Here is a 26,025-nt window from a genome sequence, read left to right as displayed (position 1 = left end):
ACAGATATGGGGTATCAGCAAAAGGAAGGGCACTTGCGGAACTGTATGCATGTCACCTATAACACAAAGACAGGCCATCAGAAGAGCCACTGGCTGATAAATGTAACTGCAAAGGACCAATGCAATGAAAGTAATGGAGAGATTCTCACTCTGCTCTACCTATGTGATGCCAAAGAAATACCCACAGCCTTAAGGGAACCTAGTCAAAACACCGTATCTAAAACATATTGCAGAATATTGAAGAATTTAGTAAATATCTCAACCCACAAGCAAAGGAAGAGGGGGAAAGAAAATGGTTTAGTAAAAAAAAATGAAAATGGACTCTTAAGGGACAAGAGAGACGTTGTACTCCAATGTACTTGAATTATCAAATCATGTTTAATGACTGGGATTTCTCAGGAAAAAATAGGAATAAGAGAGAGTATACTTTGAAACATCAGCAAACTGTTTCTTTTGGTAAATATATTTTTTTCTCTATGAATTATGTGAGAGAAGTCAGATAACAGTTTTATGAAACAGGGTATAAAGACAGTGTGCCAGGATCTGATAACAATCTTTCTGACAACAGTTGAGCACATGAGTAAAATGTGACAGATGGTCACTGTGTATTCCTGGGGGCAGAGTCCCAAAATACACATCTTTGTTTGAGGAAAACACCCAATACATCTCAACCTTCTGCTGTTAGATTGCCAGGAAGTATCCAACCAAAGTCTGGGAGATTAATAGATGATCACAGAGTGTAAAAAAGGCAAATGATAGAGTGAATGTGGCTCAGAAATATAAGCAGCACTTGTAATATGCTTGTCTCATGTATTCACAAAGAGCATAATTTGAAATATGGTCTAAAATACACAGAAACAAACGATTCTTTGCAGGGCCGCCCAGAGGATTCCGGGGGCCCGGGGTCTTCGGCGGCAGGGGGCCCTTCCGTTCCTGGACCCGCCGCCGAAGTGCCCCGAAGACCCGCAGCGGGGCCCCCCCGCCGCCGAATTACCGCCGAAGCGGGACCCGCCGCCGAAGTGCAGCTCGGTCTTCGGCAGTAATTTGGCGGAGGGGAGTCCCGCCGCGCGTCTTCGGGGCACTTCGGCGGCGGGTCCCGGAACGGAAGGGCCCCCCCGCCGCCGAATTACCGCCGAAGACCGGGCTGTGCTTCGGCGGCGGGTCCCGCTCCATCTTCGGGGGGAATTCGCCAGCGGGGGGTCCTTCCGCCACAGAGTGGAAGGACCCTCCGCCGACAAAGACCGGGAGCGGCAGAAGCTCCTGCGCCCGGCCGCACAAGAGTTTGCCGGGCACCCCGGAGCGAGTGAGGGGCCCCGAAAAACTCTGGTGGGGGCCCCCGTGGGGCTCGGGGCCTGGGGCAAATTGCCCCTCTTGCCCCCCCCTCTGGGCGGCCCTGATTCTTTGTAAAGGCATGGACAGTACCTACTTAATCACTTTAAAACCAAAACCATGTTATTTAGTCCATTGTTGGCTGCATATTACATTACTGTAAAATCACTTCTACAACATGCCAAGATAAATCCAGAATGAAGAGAAAAATACAAAACATATTTCATGCACCAAACAATAAGTAAATGAATCACAGTGCATAATGCACACAGTATATTATAGTCACATTGTATATTTCACCCACAAAATACAATAGCAGCTATAATATAGACTGTATATTCACATATCTAAAGATTTAGAACAGCAATGAAACTAATAAAACAGTATATTTTTCTAGGAAATCATGACGCAATCTAGCTGAACTTGATCTTTCTGAAATTTCTACCTTTCTAAACTGTGTAAAGTTATGCAAAGGCATATACAGTACGATGATGTAAGCTCATAAAAAAGTGCCTGAAATCCACAATACTTTCTATGAATAAGCTTTTGAATGTAAAGCTTAGAGAAGCCCACTCTGAAGTGTCTATCTTTACCTAATATAAATGTAATTTAGGTAATTTTTTACAGCTATAAATGTAATAACTAATCCCTGTGTTCCTTATAGTACCTATTTCTCCCATAAATACGAAGCTCTCAGCTAATTAGACAGTAACCTAGACATGTCCGATTTCCAGTACAGTGTCAGATACATCTATTATGTGTTACAATGTCACTTTGCTCTGAAAGAGTTAACTTTCTAGCTCCTATTTTCTGCAGTGCTGCATAAACACTGCACATTATTCTTACTGAGCATGCTTCATCTTCCCTGTCTCCACAGTCTTGGGCTGTCAATCAACTGTCAGTTCCTACCACATCAGCACAGTGTGCATCATCAGGCTGTCAGCGCAGCAGCTGATGAGACTCTGCTAAGGGCTGTCAGTCAAACTTGTTTCTCTTATCTGTTCTGGAAATATTTTGTCTCAGAGAAACAAAGAACCTGGGCAACAATGGATCAGACTCTAGTATTTACTCTTTTATAAGGATACAAGGCTCTTAACAGGAAACAAACATGTTTTATCCACAACCAGGAAAAAAATCTGTTTTATTAGGATAAGTTGCAAATTTTCTTGTCTTGCACAACTCCTATTGTGTTCTTGACCCAATAAAACAGGGCTTAATAAATTAAACCAAATTCAATTTTGGTTACATTGTAAAATGTATTTCACAGGTTTCCTTGTTCAATTACTTTGTTTAGTGAAATTCAGCAAACCCTGCACAGTGCTTTCAGTTTAAAATAAAGTAACATCTCTTTGACTGATATAGGGTTTTTTTTCCTCTCCTTAAGGCACTGGAATGTGGGGTCTTACTGTGTCTATCTCCAGCCTAAAGGCCAGTCTACAGAATACACTTAGGAGTCCTACACACCTTTATTACATAACACTATCCATTAATTTTGTATAGCATTTGTCCTGAAACCGAATTCCAAGATGTTACACATAATTCAACAACATATGGATAGCGTTCATAATAATTAATAGCAGAGGGATAGGGGTGTTAAAGGATATATCCAAGGGAGAAAATATATGTTTCCAAATGAGGTTTGAAAGACTATCATAATCTCCCTGGAATTCTGTACTGGAGACCAGGAGTTGAAGAGGCTAAGGATCTTGGTCTTACAATGATAAGAATATGAGGAGGGACAAAAAAAAACAGGTCTGACTGATAGGTTGTGTTACAGGTTGAGCTGGGCCTTTAGGAGGAGTTCCACTCCTAGCTCTGAGCCAAGTTTGGTTTTCCTCACAGATCAAGGGAATTCTGGAACTTGTGGTCCAGGCCATTAGAGCTGTAGGCCTGGAGAGAGGCAATGTTATCTTGGTAAGCAACTTTTCTCAGTGTAGAGAGGAATGTTGCCAACTGTAGTGATTTAATTGTGAGTTTCACCAAATTTGGTGTTTTTTCTTAAAACCTCAGTCTCCTGGAGTCATGTGATTAAATGAACATATCAAGTTCCATTTTTTTTAAAAAGTGAGTTTACAACCCTCACCATTGCCAAGAAAATCTTTAAAACACGAGTGCGAAAAGTTTAAAAATCAGAAGGCAAAAAGAATCAAAAGTATTTTTTTGAAAATCATAATTTTTCAGACAGTCTCATGATGTTGGGGCCTGAGTTATGATTTTTGAACACTTGGGATTGGCAGTACTATGAGAGAGAGAGCTGAAGAAAGCTGGTGGAGCCCTCCAGTGAGGAGGTGGGTATATTGTCAAAGGAAAGCTCAGACAGAGGTAGGTGTCACAGTTAGTTCTGAATGCTGTGAGGTCACTAGACATTTTTTATTTCATCTGCCAGCAAATTCCATACTCTTGGTCCAGCTGCTGTGATGGTTCTGTCCCCCATGATATGAGCCTCTTGCTATTAGTCAACAGTTCGTTGTTCCCAGGGAATAAAGCTATTGTGGTAGGTCATGGTCCCTGAGAGAAAGAGTGTCTCTGTAGCAAGGGCTGATCTTACACATGGCTTTGACATTCAGGAAACTTGAACGGAACTCTGTATTCTCTGGGGAGTCCCTGCAAAGAGTGGTGAATTGTCCTGATGACTTGTATTGCTGACAAAGTGGACTGCTCTGTTCTAAACTTCATTCCTAGATTTAGAGAACTGCAGTAAACTATAAACCTAGAGAGCCTGTCCATCTCCTCCCATTCCTTCTCATACACTATCTGAGACTGGGACAACTCACACTCCATCCACCCAGGAAGGTTGCTCTTGAACGCAAATAATATTTAGGGTACAGTCACTGGCCTAGCTGTTTGACAGGTTAGGAGACACTTAAAAGAGAGTTTACAGCAACAATGAATATAAATAGGGCTAGTGCCTGAAAACATCAATATTACTTCATGACAGAATTAGGCAAATATTTGCTAATGCAAGTACAGAAATAAAAAAGTACTGAAAAAACCTCTATATGATCAACTTTAATCATATTGTTAAGGAGCATCATAACAAAAGCTACAATAACAACAGTTTGTTCAGAGGTCACCAATTTTTTTTTAAATCGTGCATACTGGACAGGTTTGAAGTGTACTCACAGTAATTTGATCTTTCAATCACATTTATCAACAGCAGTGCTGAGAATTACAGCCCTGGCCCTCACTGAGCTACCAACACTTACAGATAGCACAACCATTATCAAGCATGTGTGACAACTGGAATATTTTACCCTGTGACAAATTATTTCATATGTGGTACTATTTTCCAGAAACACAACTCCCTCTGATCTAACTGGACATTAATTGCTTTTCAGCTGATGTATCCGTGTCTTCTCGACTGATAACATGACTAGGAAATCTGATATCTGACAAGTTGACTCAACCTAATCAGGACAGATCAGCTGTTACCAATGTTGCTACAGGCTGTAATTTCAGGACCTTTACAGAGTTATCACTCGCTTTAAAAGGCAAGAAACTGTAATTCTGTCAACACGAATCCCAAAATGTGCGCTCAACGTGACTGTTACCTTTTCCTGAAGAAAAAATGTAACACTTGTCAAATAAATACCTGAGATAATTGATAAAATGAATTAGAAGTATGTGAATGATACACTGACAATCAGTCAATCTCAAGAAAAATAAGAACCTTGCAAGATTCAGAACATTAAGCACAAGCTGTCACAGAGAAGCAGGGGTCACTCAGAATGGATTGAAACAATTTGCAATGCAGTTTTTCAATGTTTATGTATCTCTGTGTTGCCTGGTGCTAGAGTAGAGTGAATAATTCACTGAAAACAATTTGTTCGATTAATTTTAGCCCTTTCTTTTGCTCGTGGAACATGGGCAAATGGATCACAGTGTTGTCAGATGTATTCGTTACTCGAATTTATTCATGGATTGATTGACCATATTCTAAATTTCAGCATCGTTGCTTAGTTGTGATTGGTCAGTTAACATCCAAGGGCAGATCTTCAGCTGGTATAGATCAGAATGGCTCTGTGACATTGACGGGGAGGTGTCAATTTACACCAGCCAAGGGTCTGTTTCTTGGTATTTGTTCTGAGCTCTGAGTGAATGTGGAAGCTCTTCTATCAGGAATACTGAAATTTCCCACAAAATTCCCTTTCTGTGAATATTTTTGCCAACAAAACCGCATCATTTGAAAGTTAACGGAAAGTGAACATATAAAAAGTGCAAATACAGCCAAAGCAAATTCATTTAAAAATTCCAGTGAATATTAGCAGAATGTTTCACATTATTTGCCCAGATCAGCTTGCAACTCACATACTTATATTCTGAGTATAGAAGTACACAGAAATTTCAAAACTTAAATTCTTTCTTTGAGAAAGCCAACCAGAGCATTTTGTTTATGGAACTTGATGGTAGCTTCATGTGTTGTAGCAAGCATTCCACTATCACCAGCTCTTAGGACTGTATTGCTTTTATAGAATAAATGCACAGAAACTAAGGTATAAAATCATAATAAATGTGTCTCTTACTGTATCGCTTTGGTCCATCTTCCAAACAAAATGAAAGGGTTAAGGTTGCATCATCTTCAAAAAACTCAGTTGCAAAGGCATCCCACCAGAGGTTGTCACTATCCTAGGAAGAGAAAGATCATTCATTTTACACATGGCAAAAAGAAAAGAATCTCTTTTAAAAGAAGAAATTCAAAGGATCCCATTTTTGGTTTGGGATCTGTCTGCGTGGAAGGGCGGATGTCCATGTGGTCATATTTCAAATTAATTTACTCATGTAAGGGTTTCGTTCTGATTTAAGGAAACAGATAATATATTATTAATAAAATATAATTTATTTTTTGTATTACAAGAGATCTTCCATTAAGCTAAGCACTGTTCAAACATATAAAATAGCATAGTGTCGTCCATACAAATGAATATTTACACACATTTTGTTAAATCTTAAAATGTTTTTACAAATAATTTGGTACTTAATATACTGTAATAATTTTTTTTCTTTTAGTGTGCTACCTATATGGTATGCTTGGTCTTGAGGGTGAGAAGGAACCTTACTTCATTCTGTAATCCTATGTAATGTGATCATTATTCGCATGCACCTACATGTAAGTTATTTTGAAACTAAATATAGCAGCTATTGGACTTAGATGCATTAATTATAACTATGACAGTCCTGTAGGTTAATTAAATATCAGCTAGTTATTTAAATGCACTTGCTAAGAGAATTATTTACTGTTCAATAGGAATCAGAAGATGAAACCAACATTTTAAAACCCACCCCCCGCCTGTTTTCTGAGACATTCACTGCTCTACACTAATAGAATATAATAATTATTAACACAAGGTAAAATATACAGCATATTACAAATAAAATATTAATGCTGGGTTGATGATCTTGGAAATTGAACCAAATTTTTTCAAATGCAGGTGCTTAAATTTGGACATTCAAATCTATAGTTAGGCACCTAAATAACAGGTTTCAGAGTAGCAGCTGTGTTAGTCTGTATCAGCAAAAAGAACAGGAGTACTTGTGGCACTTTAGAGACTAACAAATTTATTTGAGCATAAGCTTTCGTGGGCTACAGCCCACTTCATCGGATGCATGGAATGGAACACACAGTAAGAAGATATTTATACATACATGTGATGAAGTGGGCTGTAGCCCACGAAAGCTTATGCTCAAATAAAATTGTTAGTCTCTAAGGTGCAACAAGTACTCCTGTTCTTTTTGCACCTAAATGAGTATTCTGATTTTCAAAGGTACTCAGTACCCACAGTTCTTCATGAAGTCAATGGGAACTTGAAAATCGAGCACCTTATTTAGGTGGCTGCTGTTCAAATTAGAAAAGAGATGATTAAAGGGGAATGTAAAAGAGACCTATAAAATCATGAATGGTGTGGGAAAAGTGAATAGAGAAGCATTATTTATGTTTTTCCACAATACAAAAACCAGGGGTCACCCGATTAAATTGATAGGCAGCTGGTAATACTTTTTCACACAATATACAATTATCCTAGGGAACTCATTGCTGTAGAATGGTATGATGGCCAAAAGTATGACTGGGTTTGAAAAAGAACTAGAAAAGTACAGAGGACAGTCTATCTATTGTTATTAGCCAAGACGGTCAGGGATGCAACCCCATTCTGTGGGAGACCCTACATCTCTAATTGCCAGAAGCTCGGAGGGGAAGACAGCGGGGGATCTTTCCAAAACTGCCTATATCTATGCACTCTCCTTGAAGCTCTGGTACCAGTCACTGTTGGAGACAGGATACTGGGCTAGACCGACCATTGGTCTGACTCAGTATGGTAGTTCTTATGTTCAGTCTCCATTCATCTTGGCTTCTGTGCTGAAAATATCCATCATGGATTCCAATTAACATTTATTTTTTAAAACATAACTGTATCCTTGCCTAAACCGTTCCACACATTGACACACACCAGCATAAATGATGCACATCCTGTTCTGAGGACAACAAGAGTAGGGAAATAAAACTATCTGTGGTTTAACAAACACAAAGGAAAAAAAATCTAGTTAGGCAGCTTGTTCTAAAAATGTGGAGTGCATATCTGCAACATGGATGGATATACCAAGGCACTGAGATTTAAATGACTTGCTGAAGCTCACAAAGTGACTCAGTGGCAAACCTGGGAATATAAATCAGGAATCCCATGTATTGTAACCACTCTACAACAATCACACCAGCAGTCTACCCAATGGGTGGCTAGATGCAATTTGGTGAGCTATAGGCAGACACAGTGGTGAACGTAGAATTAATTTCTTACCGGTAGGCTGCACCAGCTAAAGGAGGGGATACATGACCTCCCAATGTGACCCCCCCCACATGACTCATCATGTGACTCCACCCCACCCCGCCCCCAGCCTGAGGCCCCGCACTCTCCCTCCTCCACCCATGATCTACTCCACATTGCCCGGGGGGGAGGGGACTCTGTCCTCCTCCCATTGCAGGGCTCTCCGGAACCGCAGCGGTGAAAGGAGCAGGGAACCACAGTGGCAAAAAGAGCAAAACGTGGGGCGGCTGGGCAGCCTCATGCCAGCAGTTCCTCTGGCGCAGCTGTACTGCCCACAGCTCTGTCCTCCCGCGGGGCTGCTGCACAGACCCCAGACAGGACTCAGGAGACGCAGTACATGGAAGGGCTGGGGGCTGAGCTGGGGGCGGTACAGCTGCACTGGAGGAGCTGCCGGTGTGGGTTCGCCCAGCAACTCTACATTCTGCTCCTCCTGTGTCTTTCCGGTATGGCATACCGGCTCTAACTACCTCACTGGTACGGTGTACCATACCGTACCACCCTACTTAAATCACCGGGCAGACCTCATACGTCCTCAATAATATGTATCACAAGCAGCAAGCAAACAAATAAAACTTGGGATAAAATGCTAATTTAAGTAAAAATATGCATATATCATATCAATTATATATACAAACACTGATAAATAACTACATGGTCTTTTTAGACACTCCTCCTCCTGCCTTTCTTTTAAGAACCCAGTTATAGGCTTTGCTCTCAATTGTGTTTCGACAGCTCCTTTTTGTTGACATTTAATGAAGTAGTAAGAGCACTTGATAACATTCTAGTTGTTATGATAGTACAAGAGCTTTCTTGGCTGGCTGACAGCCTTCGTTATTCACTGTTCCTCATCAATGCTTATTCCTGCTTTCAGCAGCATCACCAACAGGAGGCAGTGTGATCAGGAACAGAGCAGGTTGGGAGTGCCTGAGAAATAATTCAGTCATGCTCTCAAAAAAGATGAAACAAGATTTTAAAATAAATAAATACTGACCCCACTTTTCAAAAGTCTATTATCGGTGAGAGATTTCTGCTCTCTCCTGCTTGGCTGCGTAACTTTGATGGGGGTGTGCACATGCACACATTGCTGTATTTATTAGCTGAGGCGCTACAGTGACAAGCATGGAATAGATAGATAAATATTCCATAACAGCACAGCACATGGGCTTCCCACAGCTTCCCTCTGTACTCTGAGCACTGACGCTTCACTCATGGCAATCTGGTGGGTTGCTATCACAAGTGCATATAATAGTTTATTGCCCAGCCAATAATTATGGGCTACCACTTTCAATCGCTTGCCACCCCATTCTACTGAATTCTTTTGGACATGCTTCTTGTACCTGAAAAGGGAATGGAGGGTTAAGGAAAGTCACGTATCACATTTACAATTCTGCATTGGGAAAGCTCCTGTTAGTTCTGTATTTTAGTATGATCACAGCTACTAATGAAAATCCAACATTGAGAGAGGCGAAAGGGAAGCATCACACAATTGTAATGCACACATAAAACAAAGCAAAGAGCATAGGAAAAAGAGCAGAGCTTCAGCTCAAACTGCACATACTTTCATTCCCTCTCATTTCCACTAATTCTAAAGGCTAAGAAAGTGTAGCAACTACATTATCATAGATTGTCTCTAAGGATAAATAAAAACATCCAGCTTCTATTGCAGTTTGAACATTGTCCAAAGTCTTTTTCTGGTGTTTTTTGCATACTTAAAATCAGGAAGAAAAAAACCAACCACCCAGTGGAATGTACACATTTTGCATAAAGAATTAGATACACTTCCCTGATTAATCCTCTTGTCCAATCTCCTCACAAGTGAGCCCAACTGCACTCATAGTCAAATGGTGAACAAAACCAAGGGAGATATCCCCAGTCAAATTGCAGAAAATGGATATAATTATTATGAAAAAAAAGAATGAAAAATCCCTTTCCTCACTAAAAAAGAAGGATGTTGAAGTCAAGGCTGCCCCCAGGCATCTTTAACTTATGCGCTGACAGGTTACGTGGGATTTTGCCAGAGTAATTATTTTTCTATTCAACAATAATGAGAAATTACCATGGCAACCTCCCTTTCACATAGCGCACTCACACACTGGAACACTGAAATAATGGACCAAATGTAACAAAAAAATTAATACTTGGAAAACTATTTTCATTAAAATAAACTTAAAGAATAGGTCAAAGGGGATGAAAGGACAAACGGAATCCAATATTTAGGTCAGTGGAAGAGACAGCTTCTCTAGAAGCAAAATGTTACCTAGAAGCAAAATCTCCCTCAGTCACGACTGTCACTGTTCCTTCTTATCACCTCCACCCTATTGTTAATTGCATTTTGAAGTGTGGTTCAGTTCTGAATAGTGTTCATGAATTGTGGGGCTCCACATTTATTTTCTCTTACTGATTTCCATGTCAAGTGGGCTCAGTTTTAAAGATTTTTTTTCCTTGACAGTCCCACAAATTCACTCTGCGATCTGGAAGTCAAGCAAGATTCTTTCCTCCTTACACACCTGCATCAGTAATAGTCTGCAGACCAAACAATGCCTTCCCTCTTGCCTGCAATGGGGACTGCTGGACAGGGGAGCTGACTCTGCAATTGGAACGTAAGGCCAAACTGCCCCTCTCCAGTGAGGTGAAATATCTACATTGTCCTGTGGTTTTCTCCTAGTTCTTCTATTGGATCGAAGTGGGGTTTGCTCCCTACTCCCACTCTGAAACAGGGAATCTGAAGCCCAAATGTCACAAGAAGCACATGGTCCTTTGCCTCCACACTGCTCCCTACCAAGCTGTTGTTCCTCCCTTCCTCCTGTAAGTGTGGCCCCAGTAGAGCTGTGCTGACATGTTTCTACTGAGGAGATTGTTGGGATTACCTCCCACCAGGCCTACAGGGATCAGCACTTGTAATTCCACCACTTAAATGAGAGAGTTCCACAGCACAGAGGACAGGTCTGTGACAAAGTCATTACAACCTCAGGCTGTATCACCTTTACTGATTATTCCTCACTCCAAGTGTGAGATTCAGGAGAAGGAATGACATGACCCCCAGTCCTCCTCCCTACTCTCAGATTACCAGTCTGGCAGAGAATCTTCTGCAGCCCCAGGACATGGGCGTGGGGAAATAGTGGCCTAAAGATGGCTGCCTCCATTTGACCAAAAAGAGGGGAGACATGTATAGAGGATCCCCACTGCCTATGAATCTCTGGGGCACACGCTGGCCCTTACTTAACAAATTCTGTTGATGATGCAGCTGAATCCTGTGTCTGTGCATGTATCAGAGGTATACAAGGTATTGTAAAACAGCAATCACTAGAGCTAGTAAATGTGACTCTGAATGCTCACAGGAAGCACATCTCTTGTGAAAAGGGACCATTTTTACATAGTCATTTTCAGAGAAGAACTGCATTGTAAATACCAACCTATGTGTGCTCGGCACTGTATGAGCCCTGGGGAGCTTACCTTTTAGTTCTGGCCCTGCAATAATTCTTTATTGGACCCTTATTATTTTCAATACTATGTGTGTCCTCACTCCTTTTGGCAACATGTACCCTTCTCACTTCCTTTCAAGTTAACTTAGCTGAAGTTTCTAAGTGCAATACAAGAGGGTTGTGAGTTCAATCCTTGAGGGAGCCACTTAGGAATCTGTGGCAAAAATCAGTACTTAGTCCTGCTGGTGAAAGCAAGGGGCTGGACTCGATGACCTTTCGAGGTCCCTTCCAGTTCTAGGAGATTGGTATATCTCCAATTACTTATTTATTTATTTAGGAGATTTGACTTTAAATACATCTGTAAAAATTGACAAACTTTAAAAATTGTTGAAGTCAGAAGATAAGATTTGCAAAAAACTCTGACATCAATTTTATACCCATTTTACACATGCAGACCATGAAACATAAAAATTCTCATTGACTAATAACTCAACTCTGCCCTTGGATTTGCCCCAACTTTAACTCTGCCTATGATATTTAAGGGCCTGCTACAACTTCCACCAAAGTCAGTAGCAGTCACTCTTTTTACTTAATTGGAAATTAGATCAGACCCTTATATGCTTTTTAATACTATAAATGTTGATAATTGATATATTTATGTATATCTACCTATATCTATCTTTATATATTTTGTAATGGAAAATATTTTTATGATGTGGTATAAATTGTGTTGTTGTCTGTCTTTGTTACTATTGGGACATCTGAGACAGAATATTGATATTTGAATTATTTGATTTTGTTTAGTATGAGAGGGGTAGCCGTGTTAGTCTGGATCTGTAAAAAGCGACAAAGAGTCCTGTGGCACCTTATAGACTAACAGACGTATTGGAGCATGAGCTTTCGTGGGTGAATACCCACTTCGTCAGATGCATTGATTTTGTTTGTGTACAGTTGTAAGAAAAGCCAAACTTGTATGAATAAGAGTAAGATCATAAGAACTGCCAAACTGTATCACACCAACGGTCCATCTAGCCTAACATCCTGTCTCCAACAGTGGTAAGTACAAGATCTTCAGGGGTGTGTGTACAGAACAAGGTGATTTTGGAGAGAGCCACCCCTGTCTAGACACAGTATTGACAGTGTAGGCGCAACATGGATTTACATAGTGACATTATGATATTTTCTATCCCTTTCCCCTTAGCCTTTTTGACCACTGCTGCTCACTGAAGTTTTCAGACAACTATCCACAATGACTCCAATATCTTTCTTGAGTAGTAACAGCTCATTTAGAGCCCATTCATTATATATGTGTAATTGGGATTATTTTTTTCAATGTCCATTATTTTGTACTTATCAGTGTTGAATTTCATCTACCATTTTGTCACCCAGTTAACCAGTTTTATGAGATCCCCCTGTAAATCCTCAGCTTTTGGATTTAAATATCATGAATAATTTTGTATCATCTGCAAACTTTGTCGCTTCGCTGTTCATTCCCTTTTTCAGATAATTAATGAACATGTTAACAGCACAAGTCCTAGTACAGATCCAAGGGTGATCCCAATGTTTATCACTCTCCATTGTGAAAACTGCCCATTTATTCCTACCCTATCTTTTTACCAGCTATTGATCCATGAGGACCTTCCCTGTTATCCCATAACTACCTAGTTTCCTTAAGAGCCTTAGATATTAGAACATTTATGTAAAGTTCTGAGAGAAACCTAAATGATTAATGCATACAATTCAGTTAAACTTTGTATTTACATTTTGATACAGGGCAGAGTTAAGGTCATTTGGCTGTTGTACATTGTGAATTTACATTGTTTAAATGAAATCTCTGTGTGAATTGTATGTTAAGTAGTTGGCAAATATCCAAACTACTATGACAAAGACTGTTAGTAACCTTTTTATGCCCAAACCAAAGTTCTAATAAGCTATATTATGCAAAAGAATTTATACATGCATACCTATATTTGAACTTTGGAGTTTATGGAGCATTCCATTTTAAAGTTTTAAGTGGTTAAATAATCCTGAGAACATTCTGTTTTACATTGCAAAAAGTGCTCATCTTTCCACATTTGAAAAGTTTTTATCCTACACTTTTTAAAATATTTCAAAAGTATCCTTTATCACAATTATTTTCATAGCAATAGCACCTTTCTATGAAAAGTCAGGGTGGAGTGTGTCAAAATATGCTTATAGTCTACATCTATGGAACAGTCACCAGTGCCTCTATAAATAATATATTATTTGTTTGGTGCCAACAATTTGGTTGGTATTTCACAGCATGCAAAATAAGAGTCAGCCTCTTCTCAGAAGAGCTTCCAATGCATGATTCTTTCTTTTGTCCTGAGCAAAGATGTATGAGAGAGCAGGAATCCATGCTAACATTCCCTGCCTACCCTCCATTCCCGTCTTTCCTCATAATCCCCTTATCTGCCCCACTCAGAGATGGGCACATAAGGCAAAAGTCACTTTAAAAAGAAAATCGCATATGCTTCTCTTTGCTTCTGTGAGGCACGAGTTCACATGTACGATGATGTGGGATCTTTTCTTCCTCTTAGGGCCCTTTTAGGTAAAGCACACGCAAATTTAATCTACCGTTTCTCCAGGGTTTCTGCACCTCTTAAATGACCTTCTTTATCTGAAATCAAAGGTATATCTGACAGTGAGATACAACCTCTTCTTCCATTCAGAACAATGGTCCTAACAATACTGGTAACTTTGCCAGACTAATACTTGAGCCTTTACGTCATACACCTTTCTCAGATGCAGCCAAATGGAATAATATAAAACATGGTCTGGTACAAGATGATTCTGCATCAACTGTTGACCTTGATGCATGATAAGACTTGGCAGGGAGAAGAAAATTTGATCATTCCTGCATTCTCTCTTCTTCCTTGGATATGATTTGTTCGGTATGGTACACCAGCCTTCATTTTTTAAACTGACCCTTACCACTCCTGTTGCAACTTTTGCTTTTCAGCCTCATTATTTTATTAATTATTATTCTTATGTGTGTGTGTTATAGACAGAATCTCTTTCAGAGAGAATTAAAAACTGCTGCAATCTTATCCAGACATTATATTTTATCGGAGCCCTACAACTGCCACTGTTGAACAATACGAATACAAAGCTTTATGACTGCCATTTGTTATTTCACACATATTGATAGTTTTACCATCATGGCATTGCTTACTTTACTTCCCATACTAGCATGGCTGGATGCCAACTCTGGAACAAAGTGATGTAAAACTGGCACAAAGATTTGAAGACTTGGCATTTGTCATATTCTCCAGTTTCTTGCCAACAACCTATTTAGTAGCCAAAGCACATCAGTTTCTTCAGCTGAGTTAATAATTAAATCACTGTTTACATTCCAATTTGGAACTCATCTGTTTCTGGAGTAAAGATGCTCCCAGGTTTTATCTGTATTGTAACTACAGTATATGATTACATCACCAATGCACACATGTATAATTTCAAAGAGAAAATGCCATCTAACTCACATGTAAAGAAAAAAAGGGCCTGATTCTCTCTACTCATGATTTGAATCAGAAGTAACTCCACTGAAATATATGGAATTACACCAGTGAGAGAGACCCCACTTACAAATAATTCCTTCATGGGTTATGAAGCACCAAGAGTCATAGATTTATTGCTCTAACATCATACCACATTAACATGCAATAAGGGACACCATAATATAAAACAATGCAATAGTGGCTCATTTCTAAAAGGGGCATGCTGTGAAATCAGATATTTATTCTTTGATCCAAAAAAAATCCGGTAGACTGAAAAATAATACATTAGGGAGGATCTGTAAGAGGCACAGATTGATTAATGTCAATTTCATGGTATGCCTCACTTATGTTTAAGTAGCTAAAGGCTTGTATACATGGGAGAAATTGATCAGCATAACTATAGAGATACCAACATCGCTATTCTTTATTCCAGAATAGACTATCTACATGGGGAAACTATAGCGGCATAGCAATAACAGTATAATTACTCCTCTACCTGCTACAGCTACACTGGTCAATTTCTCCATGTAGACAAACACTAAGTATATTTCAAGTCAGACATCTCTTTAGAATGAAGGAGGAAAAACCTACCTACCCTGTAGGTTTGGTAACTTTAGTAGTTAGGAAAAGCAAAAAGATACAAGCTATCTGATTTAGTATAATAACAGAACTGAAAGAAAAAAAATCTCTTGTCCAAAACTTATTTGCCATTGTTTACATTTCAGTGCAGCTTGTGGACAAAAGAGAAATGAATCCTTAAGTAGCCACTCTCTGGGTGACCCATTAGCCACCTATGGTAATTATACCTGGATTGCAATGTTTAATACCATGCCGTAGCTCTTGCAATAAATAAATAAATAAACCCCTGACAATTTATGAGGTATGTCACTTTACCTGTGGATTTAATCCAAACCCACCATTTATATTCCTCCGTGCGATTTTGCATCTATGAAGAAGGGTCATGGGTACGGAAGGAAGAAAAAGGGCAGAGGAAGCTGGGGTCAAAAAGGAATCTCCCATTGCCATGTGGTATTCTATAGCAAAATTGCCCAGAATTATTGTGGGATGTTTTTTGTCCTTCTTTTGAAGTATCTGGTATAGGTCACCTTTGGGGATAGCTCAACCATTAGACTCCATAATAATTTCTGGATTCCTGGGGAGTGGACAGACAGACAGGGTCAGTAAGGAGCTAAAATTATTACCATTTTGTAGCTCTTAATAGAAATGGACCTTTCCATCTTTCATATAGCATCCATTTGGCCTGGCCACACTCCACTTGGTATATATGGCATTTGATAAATCTATATTCTTCAGAGTTGTTTGAAACTTTAAGGATGTTGCCCCTCTTTATGGCAGACTAAAGGAGGCCTCTGCCTGCCTGACAGCAGTATAGAATTTCTTTAATAGCACTCTTCACCCATGACTATTGCAGATAAATCATAGACTTGGGTTTGTGCTTAGCCCAAATGAATTGTGGTTACATTCCTGTGCTCTGCACTAGAATATGCAATAGCCTTATCTTTGAGAATGGTTTATAGAAACGGAATACAATATTAAGTGTATGTGCGTTATCTTGTCTATTATCCTCACTGGCATGGAGTTCTCTTATTTTATTCTGATATGTTGACCCAGTTTCTTTTTTACCTTGTTTACTTGCATCTACCTTAGTAAATGGAAACTACCTACTCCATCTATCTCACTGAACAGACAGTACCTACGCTCACCATCAGTGAGTATAAGCTACCTAATATCATCTGTCACAGTGGAGCAGAAAAAACCTATGCCCATCAACTTCAGTAAACAGAAACTACCTGGTCTATCAATGTCAGTGAACAGAGTGAATCAATATTCTCAAATTCAGTGATCACAAAAACCACTCATCTATAGCATTATAGCTGGGTTTACAGAAACTAAATTACTACTACTGACAACATTTAAATACTGCATGCTGGAGAACCAGCAGAGATAGTCTTTGTGAACCTTGCTTTGTGAAACTCACTGGATTATCACCAGCAACATTATTTATTGATATAATCCCAACAGAGCAAGAGGTACTTTGCAGACATGCGTGAAGATATGGTCCCTGTCCCAGAGACTTTATCATGTAAACAGCATGTTTGTCAGAAAATGGCTACGTCTTGAAAAGTAAGAAACAGGATAAAAATTATGAGGAATATAAATCCTCCATTTTCAGAGCATGAGCCAAGCGCTAACTTTAGAATTAGGAAAAAACTGTCCCTATGTGTAAGTTATTCTATAATTGCCCACTACAGGATTTCTTGCATCTCACTCTGAAGCAACTGTATTAGCCAAAGTATAAAACAAAATACTGGACTGGACAAACTACTGGTCTGATCCTGTATGGCAAAACCAATGTTCCAGCTTATTGATAGTTATATAATTAGCCAACTGCCAGGATTGTAGTGAGCTGAGAAATTTGATAATAAAGAGTTGAGATGATTTTAGACTAAATTAGAGGGATTGAAAAGGCTTTCAGGTGAGGAAACATATAACAATATGATATCTGAGTGTTCTTGAGCTGCCAGCCTAAAAGGGCTTGGAGCAAACTTGCATAAGACTCTGATCCAGTAAAGCACTTAAGCACATGCTTAAAGTTAAACACAGGGTTAAGTGCTTTGCTGGACTGGGACCCAAGTGTATATCTATAGCCTATAAACAATAAAATAATGACTTGTAAATCAAACCAATGAAAGATTATTATTTTATTTCTCATTAAGTGCTGAAATCCATCCCACCAGTCGCAGCAAAATATGCATCAAAATCCTAGGCACCTCTTTCTTCCAAAAGGGATCTTACCTCTTAGAAATACAGATGCTAGAGATGGGAAAGACCCATTGCTATCTATCCCATCCCCCTTACAGGATGGGATTGTTCCCTCTAGCCTATGCTAAAGAAGCTTGATCTGCAAACAGGCAGACAGAGAAAGAGACAGCATTTGTGAGATTCTATTATAGCAGTAACTGCAGGGAGAGAGGAGTTCAAGAAATTATTTATTTTTCTTACTGCCTGTTGACAAACATGTGTTCACTTTTAAATTATATATAGTTGCCTAATGATGTAATTGTAGCTCTGTTTGCTTGGTATCACCCAAACAATTTACAAGAGCATTATATAATTCCAGAAAGAGCAGGCAGGCAAATATTAAGGTGGTGGTACAGCAGCTTCATTGTTACAGCTGTGCTGAGAGTTTCACTTAAAGCAGAAATTAAATCTCTTTGTTATGGATGAATAACATAGTGTATCTTCCCCCAAATAAACAGCACTTGCCCTTTAAGCACAGAATGATTTTTTCTGAGAATTGACATGTTTGTAAACGAGAGATAATCATTTTGAAATGGCCCCTTTAAAAATATTTTGGTCAGTTACACCTTTTTCAGCCCACTCTGGTAGGCAAATTCTTGACTCACTTCTTGACTTTAACAAAATTTAAAGTACAGGCTACATTTTATGTGTACTAATATGTTCTTTTTTTATTTATTAACACTAGTAATGGTAGTCATTTCTGTCTACATTGCAATGATGTTTCATCAACAAACATTACCATTGCTGAACATATATTTCAGAATCTAAGCTTTCATTTAAAAAAAAATATGGTCAAGATTTAAAAAAAAATAGTGCTTAAAGATAGACTTCTACATCTATATTTAGGTTTATCTTGGACATAAGAAAAACTTCCTAACTGTCAGGATGATTAAGCACTAGAATAAATTGCCTAGGGAGGTTGTGGAATCTCCATCATTGGAGATTTTAAAGAGCAGGTTGGACAAACACCTGTCAGGGATGGTCTAGATAATATTTAGTCCTGCCATGAGTGCCAGGGACTGGACTAGATGACCTCTCGAGGTCTCTTCCATTCTTACGATTCTATGGTATTTAGGAATCGGACTAAATGGTCTGACTTTCAAAAGTGCTGGATACCTAGCAGTACCCATCTGAGTCAATATTTGGGCCATCAAAGTTAATGGGTGCGGCTGGGTGCCCAGCACTTGCAACAATAATATGTCTGTGTTTTTATAAGTGTAGTTTGCAGTTTATATGTATAATTTTGCAGCTATAAAATGTTATAGGCATTAAAATTTAGACACTTAAGCTGAGACTTAAAAACTGTTTATGGTACCCAGACACCTAATTTTCATTAAATTTAATGGGAATTGGGCATCCAAAGGCCCTAAGTGGCTCTGAAAATCTCAGCCTTGAAATGGATATTCTTATATTTTACAAGATGAAATCTGAAGATGGGGCAGTAGGTGCTTACCCAGGACTTAAATTAGAGGAGGGAGATTGGCTGAGCGTTTTGGGAGCCTAGCAAGCCAAGAATAGGGTGAGAGTAACTGGGGAGCTGGTGAAAATCATATCTGCTCTTCTCAAACTTTACACTCTTGGCAGAAAAAGCTTTAAACGATGTTCAAATTTTCTCCTCCTGATGCTCAAAGCTCTTCAGGCTGCCAGGTTCCTGCTGCTTCACATGAAAAGCTTTGAGTGGCAGATAGAAGAGTTTGGAGCATTGGTTAAATGTTTCACTGTCAGTGTGAAACATTTTAATGAAGGAGATCTGACTGTTTGGCTCCTCAGCCCCATTCCCTAGCTAGCCCCTTTCACCAGTTCCAGGCCCCTACGCCTCCTACATACATACTTCTTTTAAAAACAAGGGAATTCCCAAGAAAAAAATCATAGTAACTTGAAGAGATGGGGTTTTTCAAGTATAGTCCCTCACTAAACAGCAAGGAAATCATATGTCAAGTCAACATTCACATCAAACAATATCATTCTTCGAGCATTAGTCCATTACCATCACTATACTCAGCCATAAAACACACTGACACATTCCCTTTCAATTCTACAATGCTATCATCACCCTCAGTGCGCACATCCAAAACTGAAAAGCATATTACAATCATGTCTGTGTTATAAAAAATAATAGTTAGGAGTTAAGCGTACACAAGGGCAACTACTTTTTAGTGGGAGTGAGGGAGCAGGAAGGGAGACAGATGCATAAGAAAGTGGTACCCATTTGGCTTAGCACACTGTTCAGAAATCTTACATGGTGGAAAGCATTAATGAACAGTAGCTAACATATCTGAGCTGTCACATATATTTATAAAGTTTTGGTTAAAGCAGGCATGCCTGAACTTCCTGTTAAAGAGCTTTAGAAAGGACATTACCAACAGGAAAACCGCTTACCACCAAAACCTTTTTATTGCTTTTATTATTAATACTAATATTATTATTAGCTAATTGCCAAGGATGTGCTAGAAGCTGAACAAAAAAGAAAGAAAAAAAAAAAACCATGAGAGAGTCCTTGATCTGAAAGGCTTCACATCTAAAGCAGAGATCTAGAGAAGGCAGGACACATTGGGAAAGCCAGAGGTGTGATCACAAAGTTGTTTGTTTGAATTATTAACTTACTTTTTATTTTTGTTAAATTTAAATTTTTATTTCAAAGAATAGTGAGATTTATGCATAGTAAGAAGTGCTTTATTTCAAAATTCTGTCTGCACTAAGCAAAGTGAGCATAGTTTTCTTTTAAATTGGATATCTTATCTTGTCATCCTCATTGAAAGTAAAAAGGCACCAGTAGCAATAAAGAGCATGCCGTTTGGAGAACAATTCCTTCACAGAAGCCAGCTATTACATATTGTAAAAAATTAAAAACTCTATGCAAGTCCTCCGAGAAATGTTATTTAATAAAGCAAACACCGATATTGAATGTGATAGAATTCCATTTGCTACAGAATCCCATCCAACTGAGGCTGGCTGCCACAGAAGCAATTAGAGAAAGCTGTGATTCAATGATTATGCTAAAACCCTAGACAAACAAAGCTCTCACCTACCAAGTGGCCACTTATCAGTAGCACTACCACCAAAAGGTATAAATCTCCTTGTAAGATTTTATTTGTTGTCACTCAACTAGTTGCAACGTGAGCAGTTATTTGCTAAAAATGTCTAGTTACTAATTGCCCTACTGCGAGAACATGAAAAAATGTTTAAATCTAAATTTTAACAAAGTAAGCAAGGCCAAGTGTGAACCATGTAATGTCAGGAAAAGCACCCAGTAAGCTCATCATTGCTGCTGAAACCTAATATGATCCACTGCAAGGATCACAGGAGGTGAGAGTTCAATCTCTTTTAAAAAATAATTCTGTATGTTATATCTGATAATCCAATAGGGCCTCACCTATGGGCCCATGAACATCTAATGAAATTTTAAACATCACAGCAGTAGCCTCTTGTGAACTGCAAACCTAGTACTTTCGATTGTGTGACTATTAGATCAGCAGTAAAGCCCAATGGCTTAAGATTTCTTTACGTTTGATGCACTGTATTTGGCCACCCCAACTTTCTAATGCTTTTTAAATTCCTTTACAAGCCCTTAAAGGATATTAAGTGCTCAGAGACACCACCACAATACACTGTATGAAATGTTACCATATTTCTATGCACCGTGTTCCATTAGTCATTTTTTTTATTTGACTGCACTTGGACCTCCTCTACATTGTCACATCTAGGCTATGTCTAAATCTTGCAGATTCTTTCTGCATAACATCTCTAAAATACAACTTTTCCTATCAACTCACACCTCTAACACTTCCATCCAGGCTCCTACCATCTTGCATCTCGACTGCTGCAACATTTTTCTGTAGCCTTGACAAATATAATCTTGTGCTGCTCATATCCACTCAGACTGCTGCAGCAAAGACCATTTTCCTAGCCCATCACTTGGACCATGTCATTCCTCTCTTTGCATCCCTTCACTGGCTCTCCCATCTCCATCACAACAAACATAAGCTACTTTCTTCACTTTCAAGGTGCTTTACGACCTATTCCCAACCTACCGATCATCTCTTATTTACTATTGAGATGCTGACTCGCAGCTCCAGCCAGACAATAACATCAGGCCTCCACTGCCCACTTGTTACATTTTCAGACAAGTTCTTTGTGCTTTCTTCCATGCTGCCCCTCACGCTTGGGAGGAGCTCAACATGAACATCCACAAAACTAACTCATTGTCCAACTTCAAAACCCTCATTACAATTCTTTTACAAGGACACCTACAAAAACTTGACAACAGTTGGGCTGCTGCTGTGCTGAGACCACTGTCTATCATGATGACCAATACTGTCTCATTGTAATCTCCATCGGGTCTGCCTGTATCCATCTGTTGTCTCTTGTCTATATGATAAGTTACTGCACAGCAAGCTGGGGTGTAAATCTACAGCGCACCAGCCTGCAGTGCACTAACAGACCATGCGGATCCTGCTGCTGCCCACTAAAAGTCTGGTAGTACACTTTGACCTACAGCTGTTTGAAACACTATGGAACTTCTAATGCATGGTAGTAGGGTCCACATAGCCAATTAGTGCCTGCACACTCTAGGCTGTAGATTCACAGCCTTGCTTGCCACACACTAGCTCTCCATGCACTTAGATTGCAAGCTCTGTGGGGCTAGGAATGTCTTTTTGTTCTGTATTTGCATTGGCATAATGGGGTCCAGGTCCATGACTGGGACTCCTAGGCACTATGGTAATAAAAAGATTAAATAATAATAATAATTATTATTATTCTAATAAGAGGATCAAAATGATTTAGTAGCAGTACTGTGCATTGCTATTCTGCAAAGAATGTGTGCATGTGGCCCTCAAGACAAAATGACTGAAAAACCTCAAAAGATTTGGAAGTTCCTTCAAAAGTTGGATGATGTTTCTTCAAAACTTTTGGGACACCATCTTCCTCAAAACCAATTCCTCCCCAACCAACTCTTGACTTGACCCCCAATCTGATACTCAAATAGTGAAATTAGTCTCCTAGAGGATCCTCTCCCTGAGAAGGATCAAGTAACTCTTGATCTCAAAGAGCCTACACATACATACATACCCCTTCAGTCTTCTCTTTTCCAGACTAAACAAACCCAATTTTTTCAATCTTACCTCATAGGTCATATTTTCTAGATCTTTAATCATTTTTGTTGCTCTTCTCTGGACTTTCTCCAATTTGTCCGCATCTTTTCTGAAATGTGGCGCCCAGAACTGGACATAATACTCTAGTTGAGGCTTAATCGATGCAGAGTAAAGCGGAAGAATTACTTCTCCTGTCTTGCTTACAACACTCCTGCTAATACATCCCAAAAGGATGTTTGCTTTTTTTGCAACAGTATTACACTGTTGACTCATATTTAGCTTGTGGTCCACAATGTCCCTCAGTTCCCTTTCTGCAGTACTCCTTCCTAGGCAATCATTTTCAATTTTGTATGTGTGCAACTGATTGTTCCATCCTAAGTGGAATACTTTGCATTTGTCCTTATTGAATTTCATCCTATTTACTTCAGACCATTTCTCCAGTTTGTCCAGATCATTTTGAATTTTAATCCTATCCTCCAAAGCACTTGCAATCCCTCTCAGCTTGGTATCATCCACAAATGTTATAAGTGTACTCTCTATGCCATTATCTAAATAATTGACAAAGATATTGAACAGAACTGAACCCTGTGGAACCCCACTCGTTATGCCCTTCTGGCATGATTGTGAACCACTGATAACTACTCTCTGGGAACGGTTTTCCAACCAGTTTAGCACCCACCTTATAGTAGCTCCATGTAGGTTGGATTTCCCTAGTTTGTTTATGAAAAAGTCATGTGAGACAGTATCAAAAGCTTTACTAAAGTCAAGATATATCATGTCTACCGCTTCTTCTCTATCCACAAGGCTTATTACCCTGTCAAAGAAAGCTATCAGGTTGGTTTGACATGATTTGTACTTGACAAATCCATGCTGTTACTTATCACCTTATTTTCTTCCAGATGTTTGCAAACTGATTGCTTAATTACCGGTATTTGCTCCATTATCTTTCTGAGTACAGAAGTTAAGCTGTCTGGTCTGTAATTCCCCGGGTTGCCCTTATTTCCTTTTTTATAGCTGGGCACTATATTTGCCCTTTTCCATTCTTGTGGAATGTCTCCCGTCTTCCATGGCTTTCCAGAGATAATTGCTAATGTCTCAGAAATCTCCTCGGTCAGCTCATTGAGTATTCTAGGATGCATTGCATCAAGCCCTGGTGATTTGAAGACATCTAACTTGTCTAAATAATTTTTAATTTGGTCTTTCCCTATTTTAGCCTCTGATCCTACCTCATCTTCACTGGTATTCACTATGTTAGATGTCCAAGCACCACCAACCTTCTTGGTGAAAACCAAAACAAAGAAGTCAATTAGGCACCTCTGCCATTTCCACATTTTCTGTTATTTCCCCCAACCTCCCATCCACCCCCCAATTAAGTAACAGAACTACCCTATCCTTGGTCTTCCTCTTGCTTCTAATTTATTTGTAGAACGTTTTCTTGTTACCCTTATTGTCTCTAGCTAGTTTGATCTTATTTTGTGCCTTGGCCTTTCGAATTTTGTCCCTACATACTTGTGTTATTTGTGTGTATCCAATGTACGGATGGATTAAGATTTGGGCTGACTGATACTGCTTCTGAACTGATTACCCCTCTGCAAAAAGTCTACAGTAGCACACTTTGACCCCCATCCTGCAGTCTCTATGTATCCACAAAACAAGTACAGAATCATGGCAAATTTCTCTGTATTGCCCTGACAATGTGCAGGCATCCTGATCTGTAGGGACCATCACTAGGATTAAGCTATCAGTATAGTCTTTATGCTTATTCATCCCTTTGCCTTTGGTAAGTCTCCAAGGATACATAATAATTAGTACCAGCCAAGAAGGTTATGTGCGACTGTCCACTGAGAAATGCATAGAAACCACAAAAAGACACTGATAATGTTCGAAGAGAGCTACATTAGCATCCTGCCACAGACATACAGTTCTGTGCACTCAAACACCAAAGCTGATCCCATTTGCTGAGATGAGACATGAAAAGAGAGTTGTTCTCTAAGTTACACAGGACCTAAATCACAATCAAGAATGTCATATGGAAAAATGTAAACTATTGGACCATCGGAGGTAGGACAACTACAGTGTCTTTCAAAACTCAAAGGAAACGTGATATTCCATAATGTTCCTACGATAATAAACATAGGCATACTAAATGTCTCAAGAAATGTAAGGTGACAAGGTATGTCAAGGTGACAAGGTATGACAAGTAACCATCTCTCTAAGAATCTAAGTTTCCTACTTGAAACACTAAGCTTCTCTATTAACCCTAATGAATCCTCAACTGCCACCTCTGTGTCTGAACTGACTATTTTTACAAATGCAAGGAGGTCAAAACTTGCGGCCTCAATCCTGTCAGGCTCTGAGAGAGCAAAACTTAGGGGGGTAACTTATCCTAAAGTGAAATAAGCTAAAGAGACAAACAGAGATCTGACATTCATTTTGACTACCCTTTCCGCAATGGACAGGAGGCCTTTTCTACACAGCAACTGCTACACATTATATGGAAACACATTAAACCTTTTAAACTGTAAATATTGTGAGAACAATGAAAACCACAAAAATATCTACTTCTAGGAGCCTCTGAGAAGCTTACTATAAACAATGCTTCAATAAAAGAAACATGTCTTTCCAGCCAGGTCTATGATTTAAAGAGTTTGGGACGTCCATTCTAATCTAAAATCTACATCACAGGTCAGATGCTCCAATATAATCTTCTGTTCCTGGAGTTGTTGTACTGAAGGAGATGGGTTGCCACTTTTAGGGTATGGCTACACTTGAGATTTGCAGCGCTGGTGGAGGCTTTCCAGCGCTGCAATTAGTAACTGTCCACACCTGCAGGGCACATCCAGCGCTGCAACTCCCTGGCTGCAGCGCTGGCCGTACACCTGGGTCTGCTTGGGGTATAAGCATTGCAGTGCGGGTGCTGCAGCGCTGGTCGTAAAGTGTGGCCACACACCAGCGCTGTTATTGGCCTCCAAGGTATAAGGATATATCCCAGAATGCTTTTAACTAAATTACTCTCTTTGTT

At 39.4% G+C, this 26,025-nt stretch overlaps 1 protein-coding gene across 12 annotated transcripts in view; it reads right to left on the bottom strand.

Annotated features, from left to right (window-relative positions):
- LDB2 (LIM domain binding 2) overlaps positions 1-26,025 on the bottom strand; it is a 322,964-nt gene that overhangs the window by 144,661 nt on the left and 152,278 nt on the right. For all 12 annotated transcript variants that reach the window (XM_045019750.1, XM_045019749.1, XM_045019748.1 and 9 more), the window contains one exon: positions 5,853-5,955. In XM_045019750.1, the coding sequence (XP_044875685.1) occupies positions 5,853-5,955 (103 nt within the window). The remainder of the gene's footprint in view (positions 1-5,852; positions 5,956-26,025) is intronic.

The sequence above is a fragment of the Mauremys mutica genome, chromosome 5, assembly GCF_020497125.1.
Source record: "Mauremys mutica isolate MM-2020 ecotype Southern chromosome 5, ASM2049712v1, whole genome shotgun sequence".
NCBI lineage: Eukaryota > Metazoa > Chordata > Testudines > Geoemydidae > Mauremys > Mauremys mutica.
Note: the sequence above shows the minus strand (reverse complement) of the source record. Positions and strands in the feature narration are given on the sequence as shown.